The sequence below is a fragment of the Triplophysa dalaica genome, chromosome 9 (genome assembly GCF_015846415.1).
Source record: "Triplophysa dalaica isolate WHDGS20190420 chromosome 9, ASM1584641v1, whole genome shotgun sequence".
Classification (NCBI taxonomy): Eukaryota; Metazoa; Chordata; class Actinopteri; order Cypriniformes; family Nemacheilidae; genus Triplophysa; species Triplophysa dalaica.
This window is the reverse complement of record NC_079550.1, coordinates 17,664,017-17,689,534: the sequence shown is the minus strand read 5'-3', so window position 1 is coordinate 17,689,534 and position 25,518 is coordinate 17,664,017. Positions and strand designations below refer to the sequence as shown.

General features: G+C 38.7%; 2 protein-coding genes across 6 annotated transcripts in view; both read left to right on the top strand.

Annotated features, from left to right (window-relative positions):
- The window catches only part of stard13b (StAR-related lipid transfer (START) domain containing 13b), a 58,356-nt gene extending 44,278 nt beyond the window's left edge, over positions 1 to 14,078 (top strand). For all 5 annotated transcript variants that reach the window (XM_056756823.1, XM_056756824.1, XM_056756822.1 and 2 more), the window contains 13 exons: positions 1,052 to 1,123; positions 4,100 to 4,181; positions 7,025 to 7,088; positions 7,617 to 8,995; positions 9,806 to 9,976; positions 10,157 to 10,316; positions 10,829 to 11,027; positions 11,116 to 11,329; positions 11,414 to 11,534; positions 11,638 to 11,871; positions 11,974 to 12,191; positions 12,424 to 12,600; positions 13,228 to 14,078. In XM_056756823.1, the coding sequence (XP_056612801.1) occupies positions 1,052 to 1,123; positions 4,100 to 4,181; positions 7,025 to 7,088; positions 7,617 to 8,995; positions 9,806 to 9,976; positions 10,157 to 10,316; positions 10,829 to 11,027; positions 11,116 to 11,329; positions 11,414 to 11,534; positions 11,638 to 11,871; positions 11,974 to 12,191; positions 12,424 to 12,600; positions 13,228 to 13,345 (3,209 nt within the window). In that variant the 3' untranslated portion in view covers positions 13,346 to 14,078. The remainder of the gene's footprint in view (positions 1 to 1,051; positions 1,124 to 4,099; positions 4,182 to 7,024; positions 7,089 to 7,616; positions 8,996 to 9,805; positions 9,977 to 10,156; positions 10,317 to 10,828; positions 11,028 to 11,115; positions 11,330 to 11,413; positions 11,535 to 11,637; positions 11,872 to 11,973; positions 12,192 to 12,423; positions 12,601 to 13,227) is intronic.
- Positions 14,079 to 15,345: 1,267 nt separating this feature from the next.
- nbeab (neurobeachin b) overlaps positions 15,346 to 25,518 on the top strand; it is a 220,086-nt gene continuing 209,913 nt past the window's right edge. Inside the window, 1 exon segment of the mRNA XM_056756231.1 lies at positions 15,346 to 15,959. Within this exon segment, the coding sequence (XP_056612209.1) occupies positions 15,696 to 15,959 (264 nt within the window). The 5' untranslated portion in view covers positions 15,346 to 15,695.

Genomic DNA, 25,518 nt, shown 5'->3' with positions numbered 1-25,518 from the left:
ATTTTGCTGTTCCAAGTCAAAACATTAACTTGAATGACCGTCTCTGGCTGGCGGTATTAAATTCGGTTTGGTTGTTGCGTTAGATGACAGTGGCATACAGCGAGTTTGGCACACATTGCATTTTTTCTGTTGTTTCCTGGAATGCACTCCTGTGCTTGAATGACCGCGGGGTCCTTGACATTTCTGCTTAACTTTAAATCTGATGTTTTATCGGCTGCCATGCAAATCAAAATTTGGATGGATTTGCCAGGGTTATTTCAAGACTGTAACCGATCGATAACCATTTGTATAACAACAGCTTTACTACAAATAGCATGTTTTTTATTTTTATTTCTAGTAAAACCATTGTTAATTTTCATAAGGGAACCTTCCACAGTCCTGGCCGTACATCAGCTAATGCATGGTGGGACGTGTCATATAACAGTCTCTAGTTTTAGGAAAAAGCTTGTGATGCCAGTATGTGTCAGATCTCCTTATCCTGAAGATCTTAAGATCATCTCATGTTTTTGGCATGTCGGATTACCAGCAGAATTTACAGGCTGTGAGATTATGTTGTAACCCTGAGAGTTGCTGACCTTCTTCATGCAGAGACAGGAAGAGCAATGGAATTTAATAACAGAAAGTAATTGTTGTGTAATGTCTCTCTCTCTCTCTCTGTCTAACTGAATGTTTATTATCCAGCTAAATATTACATCTCTCGAACAGAAGAAATCTGTTTGTACAGTTTTATACAGTTTAACACTATGCAAAATATTGTTACCGACCAATCAGCGTCAAGTATTCTGGAGTGTCATCTCAAAAGAACTAGAAAATTAACATTGCTGTAAATAAAGTGTTAAAAGGTGATGAATCTGAGGCTTTGTTTATGCTAACGATCTGTTTATACATATTTGTAGAACATGCAGATATTTGACTTTGATTTGTGAATATCTCAAAGTTCGCAAACCAGAAAACCTGGTCCTAAAATCTCATTCGTTTTTATTTGAAAATATGTTTAAAACTATAAAAATGTTAATGAGTCTAACCAGAGCAAATGTTTTTTATGTTGCAGAAATCGAGGCGAAGGAGGCTTGCGACTGGCTACGAGCAGCAGGATTCCCTCAGTACGCCCAGCTCTTTGAAGGTAACGCTTCACCGCAAACACAAGCTTCGAAAACCTCACAAACCCATCACACCCAACTGTTAAGCCACAGTTAGAACTATTTTAGGCAAAGAAAGAGGCTGGTACTCTCATTCAGATTTTAAAACAATCATACGACGTCACTTTTGGCTCAGAAAGTGCATGACTTAAGAGAAACTCAAGTTTATAATGTGGGATTTGGTTTCCGTTGGAGTCAGTTTGGTGTTAATAGGCATTTTGATGTCTGCCAGAACTGATGATGTTATTGCTGATTGTAGCTCATTGGTTCCTCTTGCGGTTTCTTGTCTGAGAACGTCTCATTTGTAGTTCCTATAACAAACTCTTTAAAGTCTTCATGGGAAACGTGAGAAGCACGGAGAGATCCCTAGTCTTACTGGTTCAAGTTAAGGGGTACCACTTAAACAAACTAGAAGTAGAACGTCCTCACAGAGAGACGAAGGTCATGGGAATAACCTTGATACGATTGGCTTCAAAAACGCTTCTTTCATTTCACATGCCCTTGGCTTGTTAGTGAACGCTATTGATCTTTTCAGTGAGCGCTTTGGAGTTTAAGTCTTTGGATGAATTTGTGTGAACATAATTTCCCTCCTGATGTTTATCTCATTTGTTGGAAGCACGAGTGCTTATATTATATCTTAATGAGGGCTGTTGAACAATTCATCGTGATAAATCAGATCCAGAATAAACGTTTGTGTTCACATAATATAGGTCTGTGCAGTGTGCATATTTATTTTGTATTTATAAAAACAAATACACGTACACATATACTGTATGTATATATTTAGGAACATATTTGCATGTATATATTTATATATCATTTAAATTATATATAAACATTTATGACAAATATTTATATTTTTCTTAAATATATACATGTATGTGTTTATAAATGGAAAATTTGTATGAACAATACACAGACATACATTGTGTAAACTAAAAAAAAGACTAGTTGCGATTAATCATTTAATCGTTTTTATTATTCACAATTTGGATTTGTGTTTATTTTCTCAGGTGTAAAATTAAAAAATCACAGCAAATATATTTGATTCAAAAAAATTGTAATGGAACAAAATGTGCCAGACCTTTGGACCCCATTTCTATACGGCAAAGAAAATGTTTGCATACTTTTTTTAAAGATAAAAATGATTTACCAGGGCTGTAAACTTTTTTGCACGTAGCACTGTTGTTTCAGAGGTTTAAAGTTTTGTAGCATACACCAAACAGTTTGTTATATTACAAAAATATAAATAGAAATATTTATGTTAGTTTATCACATAAATAAGCAGGTAACGGACGAAGGGCATTAATATTACAGTTGGGTAAATTAGGGCAATATCCCAAGTTCCCTTTTTCCGTTAAAAAGTTTCTGAGTTCTGTGTTTTCCATTCTTTTACTATACAATAATGATATATTTGTCCACAAACTGTAGTATACTATTATGTTATTTGCAATGGTAGACTTCCTCCTTTTGCAAATACAATGGTGTTTTGTATGTATTATTTTATAATTTATACATCTAATAATAGTTTAGTAAATATAAGTATACTCTAGTCTTTATATTTATCAATTTACTGCTAGAATACTACTATTTATTATAGTAAATATTATAATGAAATAGAGTGTTTTTAATCTGGATGTTCAAGTTTACCAGACTTTTATTTTGACGGGTCGTCGCAAATTGTGTTGTCGGTATCTTTTCTCTAACGGTAAAATGCTTTTGAAATAAACTCTCAGATCAGCTATGGAGATGGAGTTCATGTATTTATTTCCTCATACAGAGACGCAGACAAATGCACGAGCGTCACGCGCATGTAGTAATGCGTTAAATTGTGCAGCTCATTCACGCAAAACAAGCACTTGACATATTTAATTAAAAAGACGGATAGCGCCTCCCCTATTCCTTCCCTCTTTACACATCCTGGAAATCACAGGGCTCTAAATATGGACTCAGTGCAGCAGGAAAACAAGTTTTGATTGCAAAAACAGCTAAAATAGCAGTGCACCATTGATTTACATCACAGACAAACAAGCGCATGGTAAAGACACTTCACACAAACAAGCTGCTCTGTTTAAAACAAGTGCAAAATTGTAACGCACTCATGCTACACTGATACATTTATTCTAAGCACAGATTTTGTAGCATGTGCTAATATATATGTCGCACTGTACACCCCTGTTTACATTTTTCAACATTGAACATCCATATTTGTTGCATATTATACAGTGTATTATTATAACTGATTAATATGCAACAAATATGGTACACCGTATAATATGCAACAAATATGGTGCACCGAATAATATGCAACAAATATGGATTTACAATGTTTCAACATATAATACTATTATATATGAAACATGACACACTGTTATGCAATGCATTCTTTTTACTCTTAATCTGTCATGCCCTCATGGCCAAGGAAATATCTTTGACGGATACCGAATCAAAGAGTGCAATAGTATCATCCCATAATGCATCTCTTCATAAGAGCTTTGGTATGTTTAGTGATTCACAGCCAGAACACAGCCATCTGTAAATCTCTGCAAAGGAAAAAATACGACAAAACATTTAATGGTAGCAGTGGAATGTAGGCTTCAGTCAGGCTTGGATCTAGTCACCCAGTTACATAAGCTGGAAACCATATTTAGTGGAAGATGTAATGGCTTTCAAAGCCAAGTTCAGTTTTGAGGGGCAAATCCTGTCTTATTTAGTTAGCATCTGGAAGTCCAGAACAAGTTCGCTTCACTCTTTGCCATGGCTTTCGCTCTGGAAAGAATGTGTTGTTAGGGATTTTTTCAGAACGTGGGCGCCTAGATTCCTCTGTTTTCACTGTGAACATGCACAGATTGGCCTATTAATGAATCAGAGGGGTATCATTACGTGGCCGAAACGAAATTCAGAGGTTTTTTCCAGCAGTTCGCAATAATGGATTTGTTTGTTGAAATGTTTCCTCGCAGATTCTCAATTTCCAATTGACATCTCTCCTGTGAAGAAAGATCACGACTTCTTGGACAAAGACCTTGTGGAACCTCTGTGCCGGTAAGAAACTGTGGTGTCTTTGTCTTTGAATCTAATGAATAATGCAAAACTTCCACTTAAAGTGATAAACACAAGTCATGTCATGAATTGGCATGGAAACACTTCTCATTTTTCTTACTAAAAAGAGATACTGTGTGAATTATCTGCACATTAGTAAACATAAAACATGACAGATTGTCTTCGAATGAATTACCACACAGCAGTCAACTCACTTCTCATTGATCTCACTGCGTATTGCATCATTTAATTCCACATCCGCACTTGTTTTCCTCATGTCAATCTTTTCATAACGCAGAAGTAAATAATGTCACGATTGAAGCAACAACTCATTAAAGTTCGCGAATTATACAGCTGTCGGACTTTCCCAGAAATGAAGTACGAAATGTTCTCCGAGTTAGTTTCCCTCTTGTTTAGACACCAAATTTGCAGAATTTAGTTGAAAAGAGGCCTTCGGTGACTTGGGTTGCTTGGCGACTGTCCTAGCAGGAGATCATAGGGGCGGAAGGGGGGTTCTGTCTTCTGTGACTCCAAACAACCCTTAAGCAACTCATCGAAATTCCAAACCTGTTTGCTGTTGTATAGAAAACAATGTCCTACATTCCCACCTCACCCCTTGACTTCTCACTTTCATTCAGCCCCGCAAGGAAAACGGCTCCGTAAACAATTCTAGCACAACATGGCGGTGTGTAGAGGATGTAAGGCAAGAACCAATGAAAAACGTCTCTGGCATTTATCACTTGATACATTTTGCTGATGATAAGGTCGTACCAGCTTGTTTTTCTGAACCAAACATTGTTTTATACTTTGCAGTAGCACTGTTAACTCAAGAAGGTTAACCTGATAACGTTTTTCTAACATTGAAAATGTTGTTTTGAAACGCTTTTAAAATTCTGCTAAAAATATAAGGATGTTTTGCAACAATGTTTTTATAAGGATGTAGAATGCTTAGAAATGACATATAATGTCACTCCAAGACATTTTTTTGATTTCTTAAGGTTACTGTGTCACATTGTGTTACCTACTCTCTAGCTATGAGGTCGCTAGAAGGCATTCCTAGCTTTGGTTGTCCTAGAAACTTTTATTAACATTTGCATTTATTCATCTGGCAGACACCTTTATCCAAAGCGACTTACAAGTAGGAGAGCTTATAAACATTTTGTCAACACGCTTAACAGTACCGTTAGTTTACAAGGCCATGCTACTAGGATGATTAAAGCTGGAGTATGCAAAGGAGAGAATGAACAATAGAGTTTTGTTTTTATGTTTTGACAGACAGTTATTGGTTAGTCAAATAAATGCGGAACAGGTACGTTTTGTTTTTTAAAAACAAACTTTGGTTAGGAAGGCGGGACGAGAGCCGTGAGGCGGGGCCGGTGCCGTGAGTGATAGTGGGAATCAGGTGTGCGCACAGCCTCACGGCTCTCGTCCCGCCTTCCTCACCACACAAACCCTGCAATAACAGACGAGAGACGATGACTTGATCTCCGCTATGTAGTCCTATTGGTAGTCACTCCCAAAAGTCACCCATCATTTGCATAAAGTTGAGCAAATCTCTACTTTATCAAGTCGCTAGACACGCTCGCTTTATTTCGCCAACGGTCACTGTCGCGTGCCACTGGATGTCGCTAAGCTACCAATGAAATTAATGACATCACCTTGCTTTGTCGCTGGGTGTCGCGGTCTGAATGGGGCATTAGGGTAACGCTCTCTCAACGTTCTCTCAAAGTTAGGAGAATGTTAGCTGGGAACTTGAATTTACAGGCAGATATTTGTATGCCAAATGCCACAAATTACAACATTCTTGTGAGATCTTATCTTTCTAAAATGTATAGTCAGACAGTTTTATTGTTTTGTTTTGTTGGCTAACTGCTTAGTAGTTTTATTTGCCTTTAATACCAGACTGGCTATTTATTTGCTCCATATCTGAATGCTCCACCGTGATGTCACAATAAAACACCAATGAACTATATAACAACTCATAAAAAATCACAATTATTACGTTGCAAACAGTGGCGTGGTTTTAATGTATGTTTGAACCACGCAATTCATTGTTACGGTTATTGCTATTATTGACTTTCAATACATGTTTTCCACAAGCTTCCAGATTTAAGAAACAGAGGGAAGAATATAAGAATTATTGAAGCTTTTATGACTTTAAAGCTTTTTATATCCTTATAGAACACAAACAATGCACTTGCAACCAACCCAATTTGTGGTAATGACTTTCATGCACCTCCTTTCACATTTACTTCCGATTATAAATGTTGATAAAATGTCAAATTCTACTCCTACATTTACATTTTAATATGTATTAAAAAATATATTAAGCTATTTCTTTAAGAACTTGTTGAGGTAGGTTGTATATGAAGCAGGCTCAGAGCTTCAAAGACTAGAGTCCTCGACTCAGCACATCCAGAGCTGCTCTACTTTCAGCACTGCATCATTTTTCATCTTTGACAGACCATGTTAAAAGAGTTGAACAGAGAATCTCTTTTCTCTTCTGGAGGTTCTGGTAAATACATCAAAGGAAAAGCAAGCTCTTGGGTTTTTGTAGCACTAAAAACTGAGAAAAACAAGGCCTCTCACATCTGAAAGAGTGGCACCTGGAATCAACACCACATTGTTTTGTTCTGGAGAACCATTGAAACCACGACAACTGCAATTTGCAGACATCCGCCAATAAAAAACAAGCAACAGAGAGAGAAGGACATTGGTCAATTATTGAAATCTGATTATATTGGAGGCTGGTGTTGTCGACATCAGCGAGAGGTCCATGGCTTGTAAAATAACGCTGTGAGGACAGAATGACTTTCTAAATTTGTCACATCTTCTTTCCCATCCAGGCGACTCAATACGTTGAATAAGTGTGCCTCTATGAAACTGGATGTTAACCTTCCCAAGAAAAAAGTAAGTGCATCATTTCGGTTGGACCAGCTGTTTGTTTTTAGTGGTTTTTATGTCATGGTGGTTTCCTGATTTTAACCCGAATGATTATTAGTTTTTATTATGTATTATAAATGTACAAAAGCCAAATGATTGTAACTACTTGTGTCAAATGCCATGCATCCTCCTTTAAAAAAGATGAGAAGTCCATTGTTCTGAGTGAATTGATATTATTCGTCTTAAGTATCTCTTACTGCACCACCTAAGGATATTGGATGGAAAGCGATATTTTGTGTTATATCACTGGTTATGTAATCATCCATCAGAGGAAGGAATGTGACCTTAGAAACATGAAAAAGCCGTTTGTGTGAATCTAAACCGTTACCTGAGGGGGTTCTGGATTTTTGGAAAAGAATGAAATACAGAGAGAAAGACAGACATAACGAGTTTTCCTAAAGCTAAAGTGTGTATTTTTAACACAAAAATACTTTATAGTGGAAAAGTCTCTTCTAGTTCATTGCACAACAAAAAATGTACACATTTTCTTTCTAGAGTGAAGACTCAGATGAAGACGACCTCTTCGCCATCAGTGACAAATGGACCTTTGAATGGACCAGTCGTCGCTGGTCCAGGCTACAGGACATCGACTGCCTCCTGAGAGGTGTGGAAAACAGGACCCCAGCGGAGAACTCTGCCCTCCGGACGACCACCAGCAGCGAGAGCGTTCTGACTGATCTGAGCGAGCCGGAGGTCTCGTCGCTCCACAGCGAGAGCAGTGCTGGTAGTGGCAGCATCCGCACCCACAGCGCAGACGAGTTGGAAGGCTCGCACCGCACGTGCTCGGACTCCGCTGCGATGCCAGACCGCACACCACTCAGCATGGCCTCCCTCTCTCCAGATCTCTCGGGCTATGGCTCTCTCCCCACGAAGCATGCAAAGCGAGGACGTACGCGAGCGAAAGAATTCTTACGCCAAATGGAGTCGTTGCAGTTACGTGGAGCAATGGGCGGCCTGGGGAACAGGAGTCTTGTTATAAGCGCCCCGGTTCTCCAACAGGAACCCCAGGCGGTGACAACTCTCCACTGTGTGGAGATCATCAACAGAGACGGACGATCGACAGAGATAACGTCCGGTATGGGATTGACCTCGCAGTCAAGTAGCGAGGGGAGCGGGAGTCAATCTAGCGGGAGTACTGTCAGTACACCGAACCTTAAGGAACGCAGCGTCCACAGGGCGGATCACAAGCGCAGCGGGATGTACCTCGAGGACCTGGATGTGTTCTCCAGTGACATCCAGGGTAAACGGGTGGCGGAGCAGAACCGTCGCAACGAGTTCCGCTCTTACGAGGACCTAGTGGTACACATTCCCGAAGACCACAAACCTGGAACGTTTCCTAAAGCTCTGTCCATAGAAAGTCTCGCACCCTCAATGGAAACCTCCATCAACTGGCACCCCGCAAGCGTAGACTCGAATGTCCGACGTCCAACCAGCGTCAAAGAACCTCGCCCCATCACCCAATGCTGCACCAGAGGCAGTCGGATCAGCATTTATGACAACGTACCCGGCTCACACCTCTATGCCAGCACCGGTGACCTCATAGACTTAGAAAAGGAAGACCTGTTCCCACATCTGGATGATATTTTACAGCATGTTAGTGGGCTTCAGCAGATCGTGGATCATTGGTCTAAGAACGTACTGCCTAACAGTGAAAGCGCAGGGCAGGAGCGAGTCGATCTTGATGGCGGGAGACAGGGAGACCTGCAGTCGTCCAGTCAGATCATACTGGACTTTGAGGGACATTCAGTGCTGGAGGGTCAGGCCACCTCCAGTGACGGAGAGAGAGACGGGGTATCGCTTAATGAAACCGAATCCACAGGCATGAGAGAGAGGAGAGACTCTGGGGTAGGAGCTTCACTGACCAGACCAAACCGGTATGATTTTATAAGCTTGTGTCCACACATTTACAAATGCAAAGTTTTATCGATACACGGACTTATGACTATATTAGTAAAAATTCAGTTAAACATTTTTAGTATATAAATAATATATCAATAAACTATCAATATTAACAGAGACCAACAGGAAATACTTCCATTTATTTATTTTATGCAAACTCCATTAAATTGATTAAAAATGTGGTAACTTTCTAAATAATGTGATACGCAAGATCCAATACGACATTCTTCGTTAAAATCAGTTTAAATATCCACAATAAATTCACCAACATATATATATTTCTGAAATAATAAGTTATAAATATAATATAAATGTATATTTTAGTTTATGTATTTATAAATAATATATATAATACTTATCCATGATAAATACTATGGATTTATTTATATAGTATTCAAGGTATTGTTTATTATTTACTTGATTATTTATTATTTAAAAACGAAAGCATCTTATCTTTGGCTATACTTAAATATTTTAAGTATTTAAATCATTTAGTTGTTGCGAACAATTGCAGTGTGCTCATTTTCATATTTTGTTCATTTTGATATATCTTACAGCCCTATTCAATTACTACATTTACATAAATGACTAAATATTGCAGATATATTCGCAATGTACTTTTTAAGCTAACGCTATGCAGTGTGTTAAATTATTTTAAAATGTTTTTCAAGGATTAAATGAATGAAATCTCATCTTTTTTTAGCTGTGTAGTCGTAAAATCAGTTAAGTTGGTTGGGTTCGAATTCTCCCTCAGTGTTTGATATATTTCCCTGCACTGTGTTTAGTTTGCGATGGCCCAGCTTCCAGATTTCCAACCGCCTCAGCCGTTCGGTTGCCTGTCTGCAAATCACCAGTCAGTCGGCAGCTCAGCTCAGCCTGCTGCAGAAGTTTTCCTTACTCCGCCTCACTGCCATCATGGAGAAGTACTCCATGTCAAACAAACACGGCTGGACCTGGTAAGGAGCCAATACTGGCTGGAAAATTTGTCACATCATCAGATCCTATGACCTCATTGAGGTTGTGACAGTAAAGCTAAATTCATGCTCCCTCTAGTGGTCACTGGGGTTATTGCATAAAAGTATCTAGTTTTATTATTGAGACCATTGAGATTATTGACCTTGTGCTTTGTCTCTCAGGTCTGTGCCAAAGTTTATGAAGAGGATGAAGGTTCCAGACTATAAGGATAAGAATGTGTTTGGTGTTCCACTGATTGTACATGTACAGCGATTCGGTCAACCCCTACCTCTCGGTGTGCAGCAGGCTTTACGCTACCTCAGGAGTCAGTGCCTCGACCAGGTCCGCCAACCTTAACTGTTTATGTCAGCGAATAAAAAAAAAGAAAAAAATGACAGAATCTCAATATGCTATGATTTTAAACAAAGGAAGTCGTCTTAAATAAATTGTAATTGCTTTTGTTTTTAATACATAATTAAAAAAAAAAGTTTATATTGTATACTTCTTAGAATTTAAAATGTATTAAATGTTATATATTTATTTATATATTTGATTTATATTATTTTATATTTAATTAAATGAATTTATATACTCGATTTAAATGCATTCATATATTTAATTAAAATGCATTTAAATATTTAATTAAAATGCATTTATAGATTTAATTTAAATGCATTTATACATTTAATTTAAATGTATTTATACGTTTAATTAAAATGCATTATTACATTTAATTTAATTGCATGTATATATTTAATTTATATCCATTTATGTATATTTATTTAACATTTTTGGTTCACATTTAATAGATCTTTTTTATTATTCAACTTCAATAAAAAAATTGTGATACCCAGGTGGGTCTTTTTCGCAAGTCGGGTGTGAAGTCTCGCATCCAGGCCCTCCGACAGATGAATGAAAATTCTCCGGACGATGTTAACTACGAGGACCAGTCTGCGTACGACGTGGCCGATATGGTGAAACAGTTCTTCCGAGATCTGCCTGAGCCTCTGTTGACCAGTAAACTGGGTGAAACCTTCCTCCATATTTATCAATGTAAGGAGCTTTTCTTCTAATCTACATCTATCTGATGCATTCAGGAAGAGAAATACAGACTTCCTCTCATCACTCGCTCTGTCTTTAGATGTGCCCAAAGAGCAGCGCTTACAGGCCGTGCAGGCGGCCATCATGCTGATGTCAGATGAAAACCGGGAGGTCCTGCAAACTCTCCTCTGCTTCCTGAGTGATGTCACTTCCTCTGTGCAGGAGAACCAGATGACACCCATGAACATTGCAGTGTGTTTGGCACCTTCGCTCTTTCATCTCAATATCTTGAAGAAGGAAAATCTGACACCAAGGTAAAATGGCACAAAAATCTGAAACCTGTTTATAGTTTCTACTGTTATTAAAATGTGATTAAATAAAAAATTAAATGCATACAGAGCTATGCAGATGCAAAGGAAGATTGCCACTGGAAGACCAGACCAGAAGGACCTGAATGAAAACCTGGCGGCCACACAAGGCCTCGCACACATGATCACAGAGTGCAACCACCTGTTTGAGGTGAAACACGAAATCTCCCAAATGAAACATTTGTCACATTTAGCTAACTTCAATTGAAATGTTTCTCGTGTATGACACGTGCATTATTTGCATTCACCCTCAGATTCCACACGAAATGGTGACACAATCGAGGAACTCCTACGTGGAGGCGGAGCTTCAGGCTCCGACGATAGTGGAACTCTGCAAACAACAGCAGGACGAAGACGGAGAAGATGAGGGCTCCTGGTCCGCCTTCATGGAAGCCAGACTTCAGGGTCTCCTCAAAAAAGCCAGAGAGAGAGCCAAAGGCTGGGTGTCCTGTCAGAGCACAGGCAATACTGAACTCTCATACAAGAAGGTGAGAATGAACACCTCATGATATGAGTATTACATCAGTGATGCTTTAAAACACGTTGCGCTGTGAGTTTCCACACTTGTAACAGCTCTCGTGCTTCCGAAGGTGGGCGACGGGAACCCGCTGCGACGGTGGCGGGTGGCGGTCGAGGTGGAAGCCCCTCCATCGGTGGTTTTGAATCGGGTTCTGCGGGAGCGCCACCTGTGGGACGTGGATCTGACGAACTGGAAAGTGTGTGAGGTTCTGGACAGGCAGACGGAAGTGTTTCAGTATGTGCTCAACTCCATGCCTCCTCACCCCAGCAGAGACTTTTTGGTGCTCAGGTGAGTTGGTTTACACCGGGACTGATGTGATTCTGCGTTTGATGTTTAAAAAATTATAATAAACGATTCGATATTTTAGGTTTGTATTCATTTAGGAGAGATAGATTGGTTTGTTTTTGGATTATTTTGTGCTGTGAGCACATTTTTAGAGTGAAACGTTAAATTTGTCAGATCACAGATTACTTTGTTGTCCACATTGTGTTTATAACAATTTGAATATGTTTGTGGTTAGGTCGTGGAGGACAGATCTGCCGCGGGGGACATGCTCTCTGGTGTCTGTGTCTATTGAACATGAGAACTGTCCGCCTGTAGGGGGCGTCAGAGCTATAGTGATGGAATCTAACTACCTACTAGAGCCCTGTGGCTCTGGCAAATCCAGACTTACCCACATTTGTAGACTTGATCTGAAGTGAGTATATATAACTTGCTAGTACACACTTTACTGTACCATATAGATGGTTTTAGCAACAACATAAACAAAAGTTATGTGCCCGAACCTTAACTTCCAATTTGACCTCCGCAAAGAAATAATAACTGTTGAGTAGTTTTAATTTAGTACGATTAATATACAATTAAATATAAATAAATTATATTAATAAAATATATATGTATATAAAATTAACATATATATTAGACCTGATGGTAATACTACGGTACTATGGAATATTTTTAGGTTTATCAATTTTTTTGCCATTTTGTTATATGGTTTTGACATTTTATAATTTATTATTTTTTTACGTTTCTATATAAAAGGAATTTATTATATTTTTTGTTTATAATTATAATTTTATTGTCAGCTTATTTCTGAGGCAACATTTAATTTTTTCGCCCAATATTTTGTTTGATTGCAATAAACAGAAACCTTTTCAAAGTTTTAATTTTAGTAAACTAAAATAACCTTAGTATACAGAACTGATCAGTAAAGATAACATACTATAGTACATTTAAAAATTCCATAGTATCATACCGGCAGTGTGCCATAGTACCGCTGTGATATTTTTGTCTCTAATATCAGTTTTCTGCATTTTTTTTTCAGAGGGAGAACCCCAGAATGGTATAATAAAGCTTTTGGACATCTTTGCGCAGCCCAAGCCGCCCGTATCCGCAACTCCTTCCAGCCGATCCAGGCAGAGGGTCCAGAGACCAAAATATGAGCCGCATTATTACTCTTACTTGAGGAATATGACAGATCTCTGCCTGGAGATTTGAGATCTCAGATCCCTCGAGTTCTGACTCAAAAAATACTTGACTTTTGCACAGTGGGTCTTGTATGGGTATATAAACCCAAGTGGGAAAATCATCAACGTACCAGTGTACCTTCATTTTGTTGATTTCTGATATCTTATTTTAATTATTATTATTATTTGTATGATAATTATTGTATTTTTTTAAACGTACATGATCTTATACAATGTATAGGATGCCTAAGCTCTTAAGTGCTTCTGGGAAGCATGCATTTTATTAAATTAAAATAAAGAAAGCTATATTTGCACATGCATGAACCACATGTCCATGTATGTGTTTGTTTGTGTGTATGTGTGGACATACAACCAACTTGTATAGATTATATATACATTATATATTTAAATGCTCATGTAGTACACACATTTTGCATACATGTGTTGATATCTTTTGCACAGATATCAGTGTAATTCATATGGTACAAAATGTAACTCAATTGTAAGCTGGGTTTACTTTGCTTTGTGTTTTTGTTGTAATGTTTGTCTAAGAATGGGTCTAATATTCAGGTATTTACGTTCGCATGTAAAAGAATGAACAAAATGACTTGGGTTTGATTTTCTCAGACCTGCTTATATTACTGGATAACTTTAATTAAAAATAGACAAAGATTTTTAATTAAAGTATGTAAGAATGAATTAATATTAATTTGACTGCTGTCGGTTTTATTTCCATTGTCAGTCATAAATTGTTCCTAGAAATGTTCCTAAAAGCTCAATCAATCTGTTATTATTATTATTATCACATTAAAAATAAAATTACTCGCACTGAAACAGATCAGAAAAACATATGAAAGTCGCCACACCAAAGCTCTAAAAAGATATATATATATTTTATAGAAAAACGTTGCCTGCTGAAGAGCCAGTGTGCTCGAAAAGTTAAAGTCTATTTTAGTCTTTCAAAATGATGTATGTGCATTTGTTATAATAATGTATTAAACAATGTGGTCTCTTTATGACAGGTGGTAAAGTGGGTTTGAAAAAAGAGGCATTCGTTACATTAGCCAAAAAGAAAATATTTTTTTGCAGATCATGTTATTGAAACTTTAATTTCTTTGTACCTCTTTTGTTAGTGAGATCTTCTGTCCACTAGATGTCAGTATTTGTCTATGAAAAGGAAATTTCATCTTCCTGTCGCGTGTCAGTATTTATTGTTTTTTTTTAAATACACCTTTATATCCACATCTCACAATAAGTATTTGCTAGTTTAGATTTAAACTCTGTGTTTTGGTTTAGTAGATCAGTTGTGTTTATTGAAACTCGAGAATAAATCTAAAGCAACCAAACAAAAGATAAATGATGACAATCATAGTGACATTAAAATGGAAAATTAATCAGTGTATTAAACACCTAGTGGTGAGGTTTTGAATTGCAACCAATGGCTCCCTCTCACCCCTCCCTTTCGAATCACTATGGTGGCTGACACAGATCTAAGTTGTGGTCATATTCTCATTTCTTTGCCGAAGGAGATTACCTACGTATTGACCAAACGCACTCTGTGGAGCAGTTTATCCTAGTGCTATTGTAGAAACAAGGGGACCCGTGGTGTATGTAGATAGAAATAGCTCATTCTAAAGTAATAAAAACATAATGCATTATTATGTGAGACATATAGTATATTGCATTTCTGTCAATAAATTCTCATAAATTCTACACACAGCACCAATGTGTTACCTGGGGATCAAACACAGCACCTTTTGCGCTGGTAGTACAATCACTTGAACTATATGAACATAAGAATGCAATATAATAAGGTTTTTCTGCTGCACATTTGCTGGTTTGATTTTTTCAAAAGAGCAAAATCTTGTCCTACAAATACATAGCCTACACAACACACAAGACAGCGTGGAGACATTGCATTTATATTTAATCAATTTATCTATATCTTTCTATCTATCTGTACCCGTCTGATCTGTAGGGATCCAATGCTTTCAATCCATAGGTGCAGGAACAGTATGCAAACTGCAGCCAAGGATTCACTGCTGAGCATAGGGGGCGTTTTCCCAGCATGCCAAACACTTGATCAGTACACCCAGCTGGGTAATGCAAACCCACATACTACATCACTAAACACAAACCAGCCCGGAGCCCCGTACGGTCCGTAGACTCCCGTGTACTGTCAACCTGTCTCATGCATTTGGACTTATCCTACTGCAGCCGGTGGACATCTCTCCCCCTTTACCCGGTTCAAATATACAATTTAACTTGGTTTTATTAAAAACACTCCCAGTCCTCGATGACACAGCGCTGCGTTTAAACCAGATACATGGCGAGTGTTCCGCCGGTGGCCACGCCGTTCGACAGAGAGCCTGCCTCCGGTCACAGGCAGCACGGATCCGCCGCCGCGTCCTGCTCCGGTACCGGCGACACGATGAGGATGTCTTGCTCCGGATCGGTGGTCCTGCCGGCTGGGGTGATAAACCCGTCGGTTCCGATACGGAATATCAAGATGAAATTCGCAGTGCTCGCCGGTCTCATTCAAGTCGGAGAGGTGGGAAACAGAGATATAGTGGAGACGGTGTTGAATCTGGTGAGTGTGACTTTGGCTGTGTTCAAACCCAATGAACTTCCTACCTGGATAGTGTGTTAATGCGGTGTGGAATAGGAGTCGAGAAAGGTGACTCACTTGGTTTTGAGGAAGCTGCGGGGTTACGTTGCGTGAACATTTTTGCGGGTGAATGAATGATGCGGTGACTTTTGATACTGTTATTTAAAACGCATGCTATAGTATGTGGAGTTGTACGCTATGTACACAAGTTTCAAATGTATGAATGTTTATTAACAGTTGTTTGCTATTGTTTGTGTCAGAACTATTTTTAGTAGTTTAGTGTCAGTGCTGCAGACACTTTCCTTTGATTTGTGACGTCAGCCTTGAATTGAACTTGTCCTATCAGTCGAAGGCACAATTTATATAAAACGTTTAAATTCGTCTGCATGGCATAGATTTGCGTCCACAAAAAAACAAATAGGCAAAGTAGTTTGCCTAAAACAACTTTTTTGTGAGTTTTGGTTTTATCCTTCCACAGACAAAATCATGCATAAGGACATTGAGAACTTTGCGTAGTCACTCTTATGGCGTTGCTTATTGTTTTAGCTGATTGCAAGATTTTTATCATTTTATTGGATTTTCAAGGGAACAACATGAGAAGTGACACATGAACATGGCTGTAGAAGCACAGAGGAAAAAAAACCCCAAGCACTGTATACTCTCACAAGGATGCGTCATCTTATCTAGTATGATTTAAGGATACGTAGTGATCTTGCAATCAATACCAAGTCATAACAAAGGACTAGCCCACAATTTACAAAACGATTAAGATTTACATTTAAACATGCATACAATTTTTTCTAGGATAATCGTTTATTTTATCAGGGCCAGTCTTTAATCTGGAGAGGATCAATGCCAACCCACTTATTTATAATCAGCTTACTACCTAGCATTAGTAAAGTTTATAAAACACCCGCCAATTCCAGAAATGAAGATGGCAATATATCCATTAGACAAATGAGTGGGGGTAGCTGTAACCTTTTGCTTGTACATATCACATTGCGTGGTTTATTACAAACATGGTTCCAAAAGTCAGAGATCATAGAGAATTCCCAAAGACAACGAAAGAGTGTACCAGTACTGTTTTTGCATTAAGGACATAGAGGAGATACCAATTTATGTAGTTGTATGGAGATATGTACGCTCTTTGTACAATATTAAATCGCATTTCTTTGAATCTATTGCAAACTGAAATACTAGAAGGCAGATTGATCATTTCTTCCCAGACATTTTCTTCAATGTCATATTTCAAATTCTTATTCAATGCCCCTTTCAAAGAAATCCACTTTGTGTTTATGTATCAAAGAGTAAAATTTGGATATGAAATGGTCAGCAGCATTCTTAAGGAAGAATCTATCCAAGAAGAAACCAGATTTCTCCAAGTGCAGACTACCCAGCCCAAGTGTCTTATCTGTAAATATATTTAAAAAATCTTTTTAGGAAATACTGTCGGTGCACTTCCTCGAATGACATGAACTCCCCTTTGTGAAATAAGTCATATATCCTGCTTACTCCAAATTGAGTTCACTTCCCAAATTGAGAGCTTAGATTGGTACAGTATGACTGAGATTTAAGTTGAGCTGTCAGTGTAGGTAAACTCTGATTATATCCAAGAGCCCTTTTGATCTGTAACCATTTTGATTATGGTAAGAATAAGGAGGTTTTCTTTTGCCATAGAAAGAAACTGGGTTGCAGAATTGTTGCTCTATATCCACCCATAGAGCCTCTTCAGGTTTATGTATTATGGAGGATTCTAGCCTGTATTGCCTAAATGTAATATTTAAAATTCTGAAGAGCCCATCCTCCTTAGTTGTTGCAGTTAGTAGGGTTTGTGATTTAACCTTGGATCGCTTATAAGCCCAGATAAATTGAGATATGGCTCTGTCAAGATCCTTTAAATAAACCTTTGTCAGATATAAGAAAGTCATGGACAGTGGGTATAGAATCTTTGGGAAAATTGTCATCTTTATGATGTTTGTTCTGCCTAAGAAAGAGAGCAGTTTTGACCATCTAGTAAGATCTGTTTTTTCGAACTGTGGTTGATTTTGATATGTTATAAGGACTGTCAATAACTGTCTCGGTCTACCTGAATTCATGCTACTTCGTCATGTGTAAACAGTCTAGTTGCTGAGATGGCATTAAAACACATTTTCTTGGAAGCCCCCGGCTTGCTTGCCCTGAACTGGTAAACATACGTACTCTGGTGTTTCTAATGTTTTGTAGCGTGCTTAGTGTGATTCTGAGGTAATAAACTGGAGTAATGAGCTGTCACACAAACTATAACCATTACCACTTGCAGGGAGACATATGTATGTAAAAAAAAATGGATATATGTGTGTGTGGCTCTTTTCACGAACTGAAGAACTGGGTTTATTTCAACATGTTACTCATCTTGTGAGAATTATATGTGACCCTGGACAACAAATCCCATTTTAAGGGTCAATTTGTCTGCTGAATAAATAAGATTTTTATTAAAAATATGGTTTGGGATCTGACAATATTTTGCCGAGATACAACCATTTAAAATTCTAAAATCTGAGGGTGCAAAAAAAATCCAAATATTAAGAAAAAATATTAAGGAATTTACTTTAAAGTTGTTAATAAGAGTGGGTAAGAGCGGGCAGCAGTGAGAATTTAGAGGCGTGTTTCTGGATTGACGATTTTACATCCACTCACAAAAATATATATTTATATTTTTAAGTACTTTATTTAAAGCTTTACAAATTTAGAAAACAACCCCCCACCCCTTGCCAGCAAATAAACAGCAAATAAATTATGAGTATCAAGGATATGCAATATACAATAATACTACACACCCATATACACATACGTGTGCTAGTGGTCATACATACATAAAGAAACAATATGGATACATACATATGAGCATATACAGATGCACATAACTTCAAAATAAATTAATGTCAATAATCATCCAAACATAAAGAGAGGAAGGACTAAATATTTGCACATTGCTCCATATATTAACACAAAAATAAAGCTTTGATATACTTATGGTAGGACATTTACAAAATATGTATCTTTACTTAATATTCTAACAATTTTTGGCATAAAATAAAAAACCATAATTTTGACCCATAAAATAAAAAAGGGGATTTTGGTCTTTTCCAAACCCATTATCTTCAGCAGGGTGGGAAGGCAAATAAAAGTATCATTGGATTTTCCCAAACATTGTTGTGTTTACAGCATTGCTAAACAATATGTTAAGATATGTAAAGAGTATCTTTTGTAATGTTGCCATTTAATAATTACCTTTTATTAAGGTAAAAGTGTTATGAAATTTTACACATCATATAATCCGATTCGAAATGGAAAAGTCTCCTGAGATTTCCAATATTTCCAAACTAAGGAACTCCCTATCATTTGTTGACTTATTTTTAAAGAGTTTCAGGCCTCACTTTGTTCCATGTTCCTCTGAAGTGCTAAATTCAACATAGAAAAAGGGACAGAGAAGTTTTGGCGTCAGGTGTTACTTTGTGACTGTCTTTCACACAGTAATGCTTCATGTGAGTCAATGAGATGATGCTGACGGCATTTAAAGTACACAACTGCTCCAATGTGAGCACATAGGTGTTGATGTTCAATGCACGCTGGGCAACAAATTCAAAACAGAAAGGAAGTGACACCGAAAGTGCTTTACACTTTAATGTGGACATGAATACTAGAAATGTCTTTAAAGCAGGCACACAGAGTTTTAACTTCACAGGAACATATCTGACCCCGGCAGCAAGAGGGATTTTTTCAGTCTCCTTGTTCTTGCTCCAGATATTAATTACCACCCGTTTTGTCACAATACGCCAGGTGGTCATAAAACGGCCCTCGGCATGTCAGGGCAAAGCCTCTGCTGCAGTATTCTGTGGCTCTGTGAGATCTGCGATGTTCTCGACACAACGCAGACGTCTCTAGGGGAACAGCATCTTCATACAGACAAGTTGAGGCGAGTGTATGTCATTATAACTTTCGCCCTTGTTTGTGTTTTTCATGCTAGTCTGTCCGAAATAGAAATGTCAACGTTCTTCTCCAGTCACTGAGGAAGACATTTCTGTCCAAATTAATTGTTGTACACATTGATTTCGATCAGAATTTTGAATCAATGAGTTAACAAAGACCCACACTGGGCTTAATGTTGCTTAAACGCCGCTCTCGTAAATCGTGCTGTGTGTACACGATTGGATTAAGCACAAAAATGGGAATAAAACAGTCCAGATGGGATGGCAGAGCTTCTCGCACGTTGCCAGACAACGCTTCAGCTTTCATCTATCGAGCTCGCAATCATCCTGTCGTTGTGCTAACACCGTTTTCCTTGTCAGTGTTTCTGAAACGCAAAGTTGTGAGGTGGGTTTGATGTCTCGATGAAGAATTGATCGCCGAAGTCTCCGGTGGACAATGACTCAGAGTTGTGTAATGAAATTGATCCCACTAGATTTACTTTGCTGGTTTTAACGGAGATAGCAGACTGGCGAGACTTTATCGTACTGTTAAACCTCATCCAGGGAATGAAACCGGGGAAGTAACACTATGGTTGTCTTGACTAATGCACTGTGTGCTTTCAACGCACAATAAATTTGTGTACCCAATTTCAGAGAGACTTTCAAAAAGCTACTCGATCATTCGGATGTGCGGTATTTCACGAATAGACCTTGTTTTGAAAAGGATGATGTTAAAGCAGGAACAAGAATTAGGCCCATCAGTCAGACGTGGAAGGTTCCTACACGCGCCGCAGTGACTACTGGGACTTAAAGCGGATTCCGTAGGCGCGCAAGGCTGCATGCGATGCATCCTTGATATTGAGAACACATCCGGGTACTTTCATGCGTTATCTGTTCTTGTGTATTTGAGTATTGAAACCGGACGTGGAGCGAGAACACGAGGATACAAGACCGCTGAAGAACGCATATTGAGAATCGGCCTGTAACTTTGACTAGGGGTGTGCGATATGACGATATTAGATCGCGAACGATTAAAATGACTGCACGATCCACTTTTTCGGGTAAATCGTTAAATCGTCATATATAGTGCTGTTCTATAGAATTCGTCAACATACTTGCGATAGATTGCGCCATGTAAACAAGCTTGTATACGTTGCTTCTGAATTCAGTAAGATTAAGTGACGCGGTCAGTGAAGATGGAGGGAAACACGGAGGACTTGGTCCCTAAAAAAAGTTCTCCATCAGTAATAATGAAATGGTTTGGGTTTTCCCCAACTGAAATGGCCCAAACAACAGTAATTTGCAAATCTGGCAATGATAAGATTCGAGTGTCGTAAGGCAACACAACGAACCTTTTTAACCACCTCAAAATAAAGGGACTGAAAGAGTATGCCGACAGTCAAATTATAAAGGGATCCCACGCGAGTAAATCAGGTACAACCAAGCATACGGAAACTAAAAGGCCTAAACAACGACTTTACCGAAAGAACCATTTGAGAAAAAAAAACACGTATCCGTATGACAGAATGAACAAGCGCTGGAAAGATGTCACTGACGCGGTCGCATTTTACCTGGCCAAAGACATGATTCCCATAAAGACTGTGGAAAATGAGGGCTTTAAAAAACTGCTCAAAGTCGTAGATCCACGTTACGAAATACCCAGCCAAAAATATTTATCCTCCACGCCCATTCCACAGCTTCACTCCGAGTGCCGCAACAAGATGAAAAACAAAATTCAAAATGTAGAGTTTTTTGCTAACAGCTGATTTATGGTCTTGCACTTGCATTAAATATTAACTTGATTAAAATATTCTTCATAATATAAATGGTAAAGAGTATATTTTTATATGGGGACTTAGTTTGGCTGTATTGAAGCCCCTTTAATTTGCAAAATAGTCTTAAAACCAACTTGAAGAAGAACCGCGATAAAATCGTGAATCGTGATCTATCTGGAAAAAATCGGGATTTGAATTTTTTTTCTAGATCGCCCACCCCTAACTTTGACTATATAAGCATCCACATGAACACATGGTAACGTTATGTTTATTCTGAGCCAACGCTGCAGTTTCACATTTTTTATGTGTGAGCCCTTTAAATTCGAATGGATTTTGATTGGCTATCGATGTTTAAGCATTTATTAGCTCCGAAAGTGATCCCAAATATATCATTGCCGGGTTTAGGCCTTTTTTCTCTCTTAGTCAGGCTCTTCCTATTTGTTACACTTGGACTGTTTTAGTTTAAACTCAGACGTGTGGGTGGTAAAACTGACTAGCTAGAAACACATAGAGCACATTAACAATTAAACAGCTCAGTCGCAGGTTTGAGCAAACTGCAACAGAGAGACTTTTCAAAGATGAAGCCGAAAATACACTTTGCATGTCCCTGTGATCCAAGCCAACTGTTATTATATATTTTATGAAGAACTTTTAATCAAATATTGGCTATGGAAAATGTTTCCTCTGATCTCGTCCTTTGAGTATAGTTTTTAAAGTACGTTTCCGTTCTGAGTTACAGTGTTTCAGCAGTCACGGAAACTTTAAAAAAAGTAGGAAAAGCTGATAAAGTCATGGAAAGTTGACTAGTGCACATACCATTTTCTAGGGTGGAATTGCTCTTTTTATTTCCTCTTTGTTCCCAACACAATCTCACAGCAATTCGTAACTATTTTACGAGACTGCTTATTCGTATAAAATTGCACGATCTCATTCGGGGTGTGTTTTGGGGAAGGGCTTCAGTTTGTTTTTGTTTATTTTGTCATCTTCAAGTGAAAATCCTTTCCATCCATCCATCCATCTTCTTTCGCTTCATCCTGGGCCGGGTCGCAGGGGCAGCAGTCCAAGCAGAAGACTTCCCTCTCCCTAGACACTTCCTCCAGCTCTTCCGTGGGGACACCGAGGCGTGCCCAGGCCAGCCGGTAGACATAGTCCCTCCAGCGTGTCCTAGGTCTTCCCTAGGGTCTCCTCCAGGTGGGCCATGCCGAGAAGGCGTCCAGGGGGCATCCGGAAAAGATGCCCGAGCCACCTCAGCTGGCCCCTCTCGATGTGGAGGAGCAGCGGATCTACTCTGAGCTCCTCCCGAGTGACCGAACTCACCTCATCTCTAAGGGATCGCCCAGCCACCCTGCGGAGAAAGCTCATTTCGGCCGCCTCTATCCGGGATCTTGTCCTTTCGGTCATGACCCACAGCTCATGACCAGAGGTGAGAGTAGGAACGTAGATTGACCGGTAAATCGAGAGCTTCGCCTTGTGGCTCAGCTCCTTCTCCCCCCACGACAGACCGGTACAGCGACCGTATTACTGCTGCACCGATCCGTCTGTCAATCTACCGTTCCATCCTTCCCTCGCTCGTGAACAAGACCCCCAGATACATGAACTCCTCCACTCTCCCTTTCCACATAAATAATATTGCACAACAACAGTAGTTAGCATTAGCAAGCATCGCTAATGATGGTCATGGCAAACGATGAGATTGTCTAGAAATTCATCTGAAGATCTCGTTCTAAAAGGTTCATTAAAATCACTGGAGCACAACGGTCTCTAGTGGTAATTATAGAGGAACATTTTACATTGGTAATTGAGCCGTGCTTATGCATAGATGGATGGCACTGTACAAAATTTAACAGGAAAGGGAACAGGGCGGATAAAGACAGCAATTGAATGGCAAATGAAAAATAAGAACATTAGCCCTTTCAAATGTATGCACTGTTACCTTTGTTTCGTGGAAGGAAGGATTGTGCAAAGGGAATGAGTCATACAATGACAAAAAGACAAATGTGTGTAGTTGTTTTTCTAGCTTATTAGTGACAAACAACTCGGGTCATTGTGTCACTTGCAGAATCAGGACTTGCAGAGTCTTGTATCTCGGTGACACAGTAAAGACACGCACTGTAAAGGTTCCTTACGCTTGTATAAGTAGCTTAATGCAAGAAACACTCAACATATGTGTTGAGATGATGATGATGATGATGATTGGGCCAGATGTTTTGTGTAGTAGACCAGAAGGTTCTTGAATCATTTTACATTACATTTACATTTAGCCATTAAGTGGACGCTTTTATCCAAAGCGACTTCCAGATGAGGTAAACAATCGAAGCAATTGGAACAACATAAGTACCACAAAAAGCATAAGTGCAATAAAAAACTGGTCTCATATAGCCTAGAAAAGAGATAGACGTCAGAACAACATTATTCGAGCAAATTGGGTTTTCTATAGTGAAATGATCTTGTTTTAAGGCTGTTTTTTACTGAAGAACAAAACTGATGAATACTGATGAATAGTGGTCGACCGATTATCGAATTGGCCGATTATCGGCGTCGATATTAAGGATTTAGCCGATAATCGATATCGATCATTTTCAAAGCCGATTTGCCGATAAAGTCATTTAATTTTGAAATGCGCTTTTTGGCTCTGACGCAGCCAAGGATTTAGGGTAACACGTCACTCTAGGGGTTTGCCTAGAGTAATGCCCGCCCACTGCCCCTCTGATTTGTTGGGACTAAGTCACGAGTCCGGCCAATCAACACGGGAGGCTGCGGAACAGAAAGTCTTTTTTCACTGTCACACCGAAAGCGCTGCTTCGGGTTCATGCAGGTAAAGCAGCATCAGACGTTGAAATAAATCTCAATCCACTGCACTGAAGATGCAAAATCAAGTGTTATGATTAAGATTTCTCAGTCAGAATTAAAAATATTTCAAATGTTTCAGAGCATGTGTTCTTAATTTCTATATAAATTTACGTTTTTACACCATATATATATCGGTTCAAAATATCAGTTATCGGTCTAATTTGCATGGAAATAATCGGTATCGGTATCGGTATCGGCCTGAAAAACGCATATCGGTCGACCTCTACTGATGAAGATATTTTTTGCTGTGTAAGCTTTTTGGCCAAGAGTGACACTTTCTGCAGAATTGGACCCTGGACAGTGGTCACTCAAGCCTGTCCTGGCAATACACTCAGCTTCCAGGGGGATGCGGTTTTACCCCTGACAAACAACATGTCTATTAGGAGAACGCTGAAGAACATTCCCAGAAACACGCTGAGAGCGCACAAAAGTCATCAAGTGAACATTAGGTGGAAGGGTATTACAAGATTGTGTTGTGTCCAGAGTAGAAGGTATAGTTCTTCAGTCTTCTATTCTTCAGTGAATGTGTCAAGCTCCAAATTAAGAAAAAAGAAAGTATAGAAATAGTCTTCTTATCCACATGACGTTATTGTGTGAGGAAGTCTGACATTTAAGCTTATTCATTCATTTTTCCTGCAGTGTGCAGCTCCAAACCGGAACACCGAGTCACTGAGAACCGGATCAGACCCATTTGTGAATGACACATATTGGTTAAGTGAACTGAATCGACCAGTTCTTTGAAAAACCCTCATATTTATGTGCTATTTGTCATATTTGAGTTTGACAGTCCCAGTCTTCAGTTTCATTATTTCTAAGTAGTTATATTCAAATGTCACCACTAAAGAAGAAAATAATATGCATATGGACTATCATGGAAGTGAATCATTTTATTATTTGGATGACAGTTCCTTTAAATCTTCTTTTCACAGCATTCACGTCTTTATTAAAAGCGCTGTGATTGTGGAATCT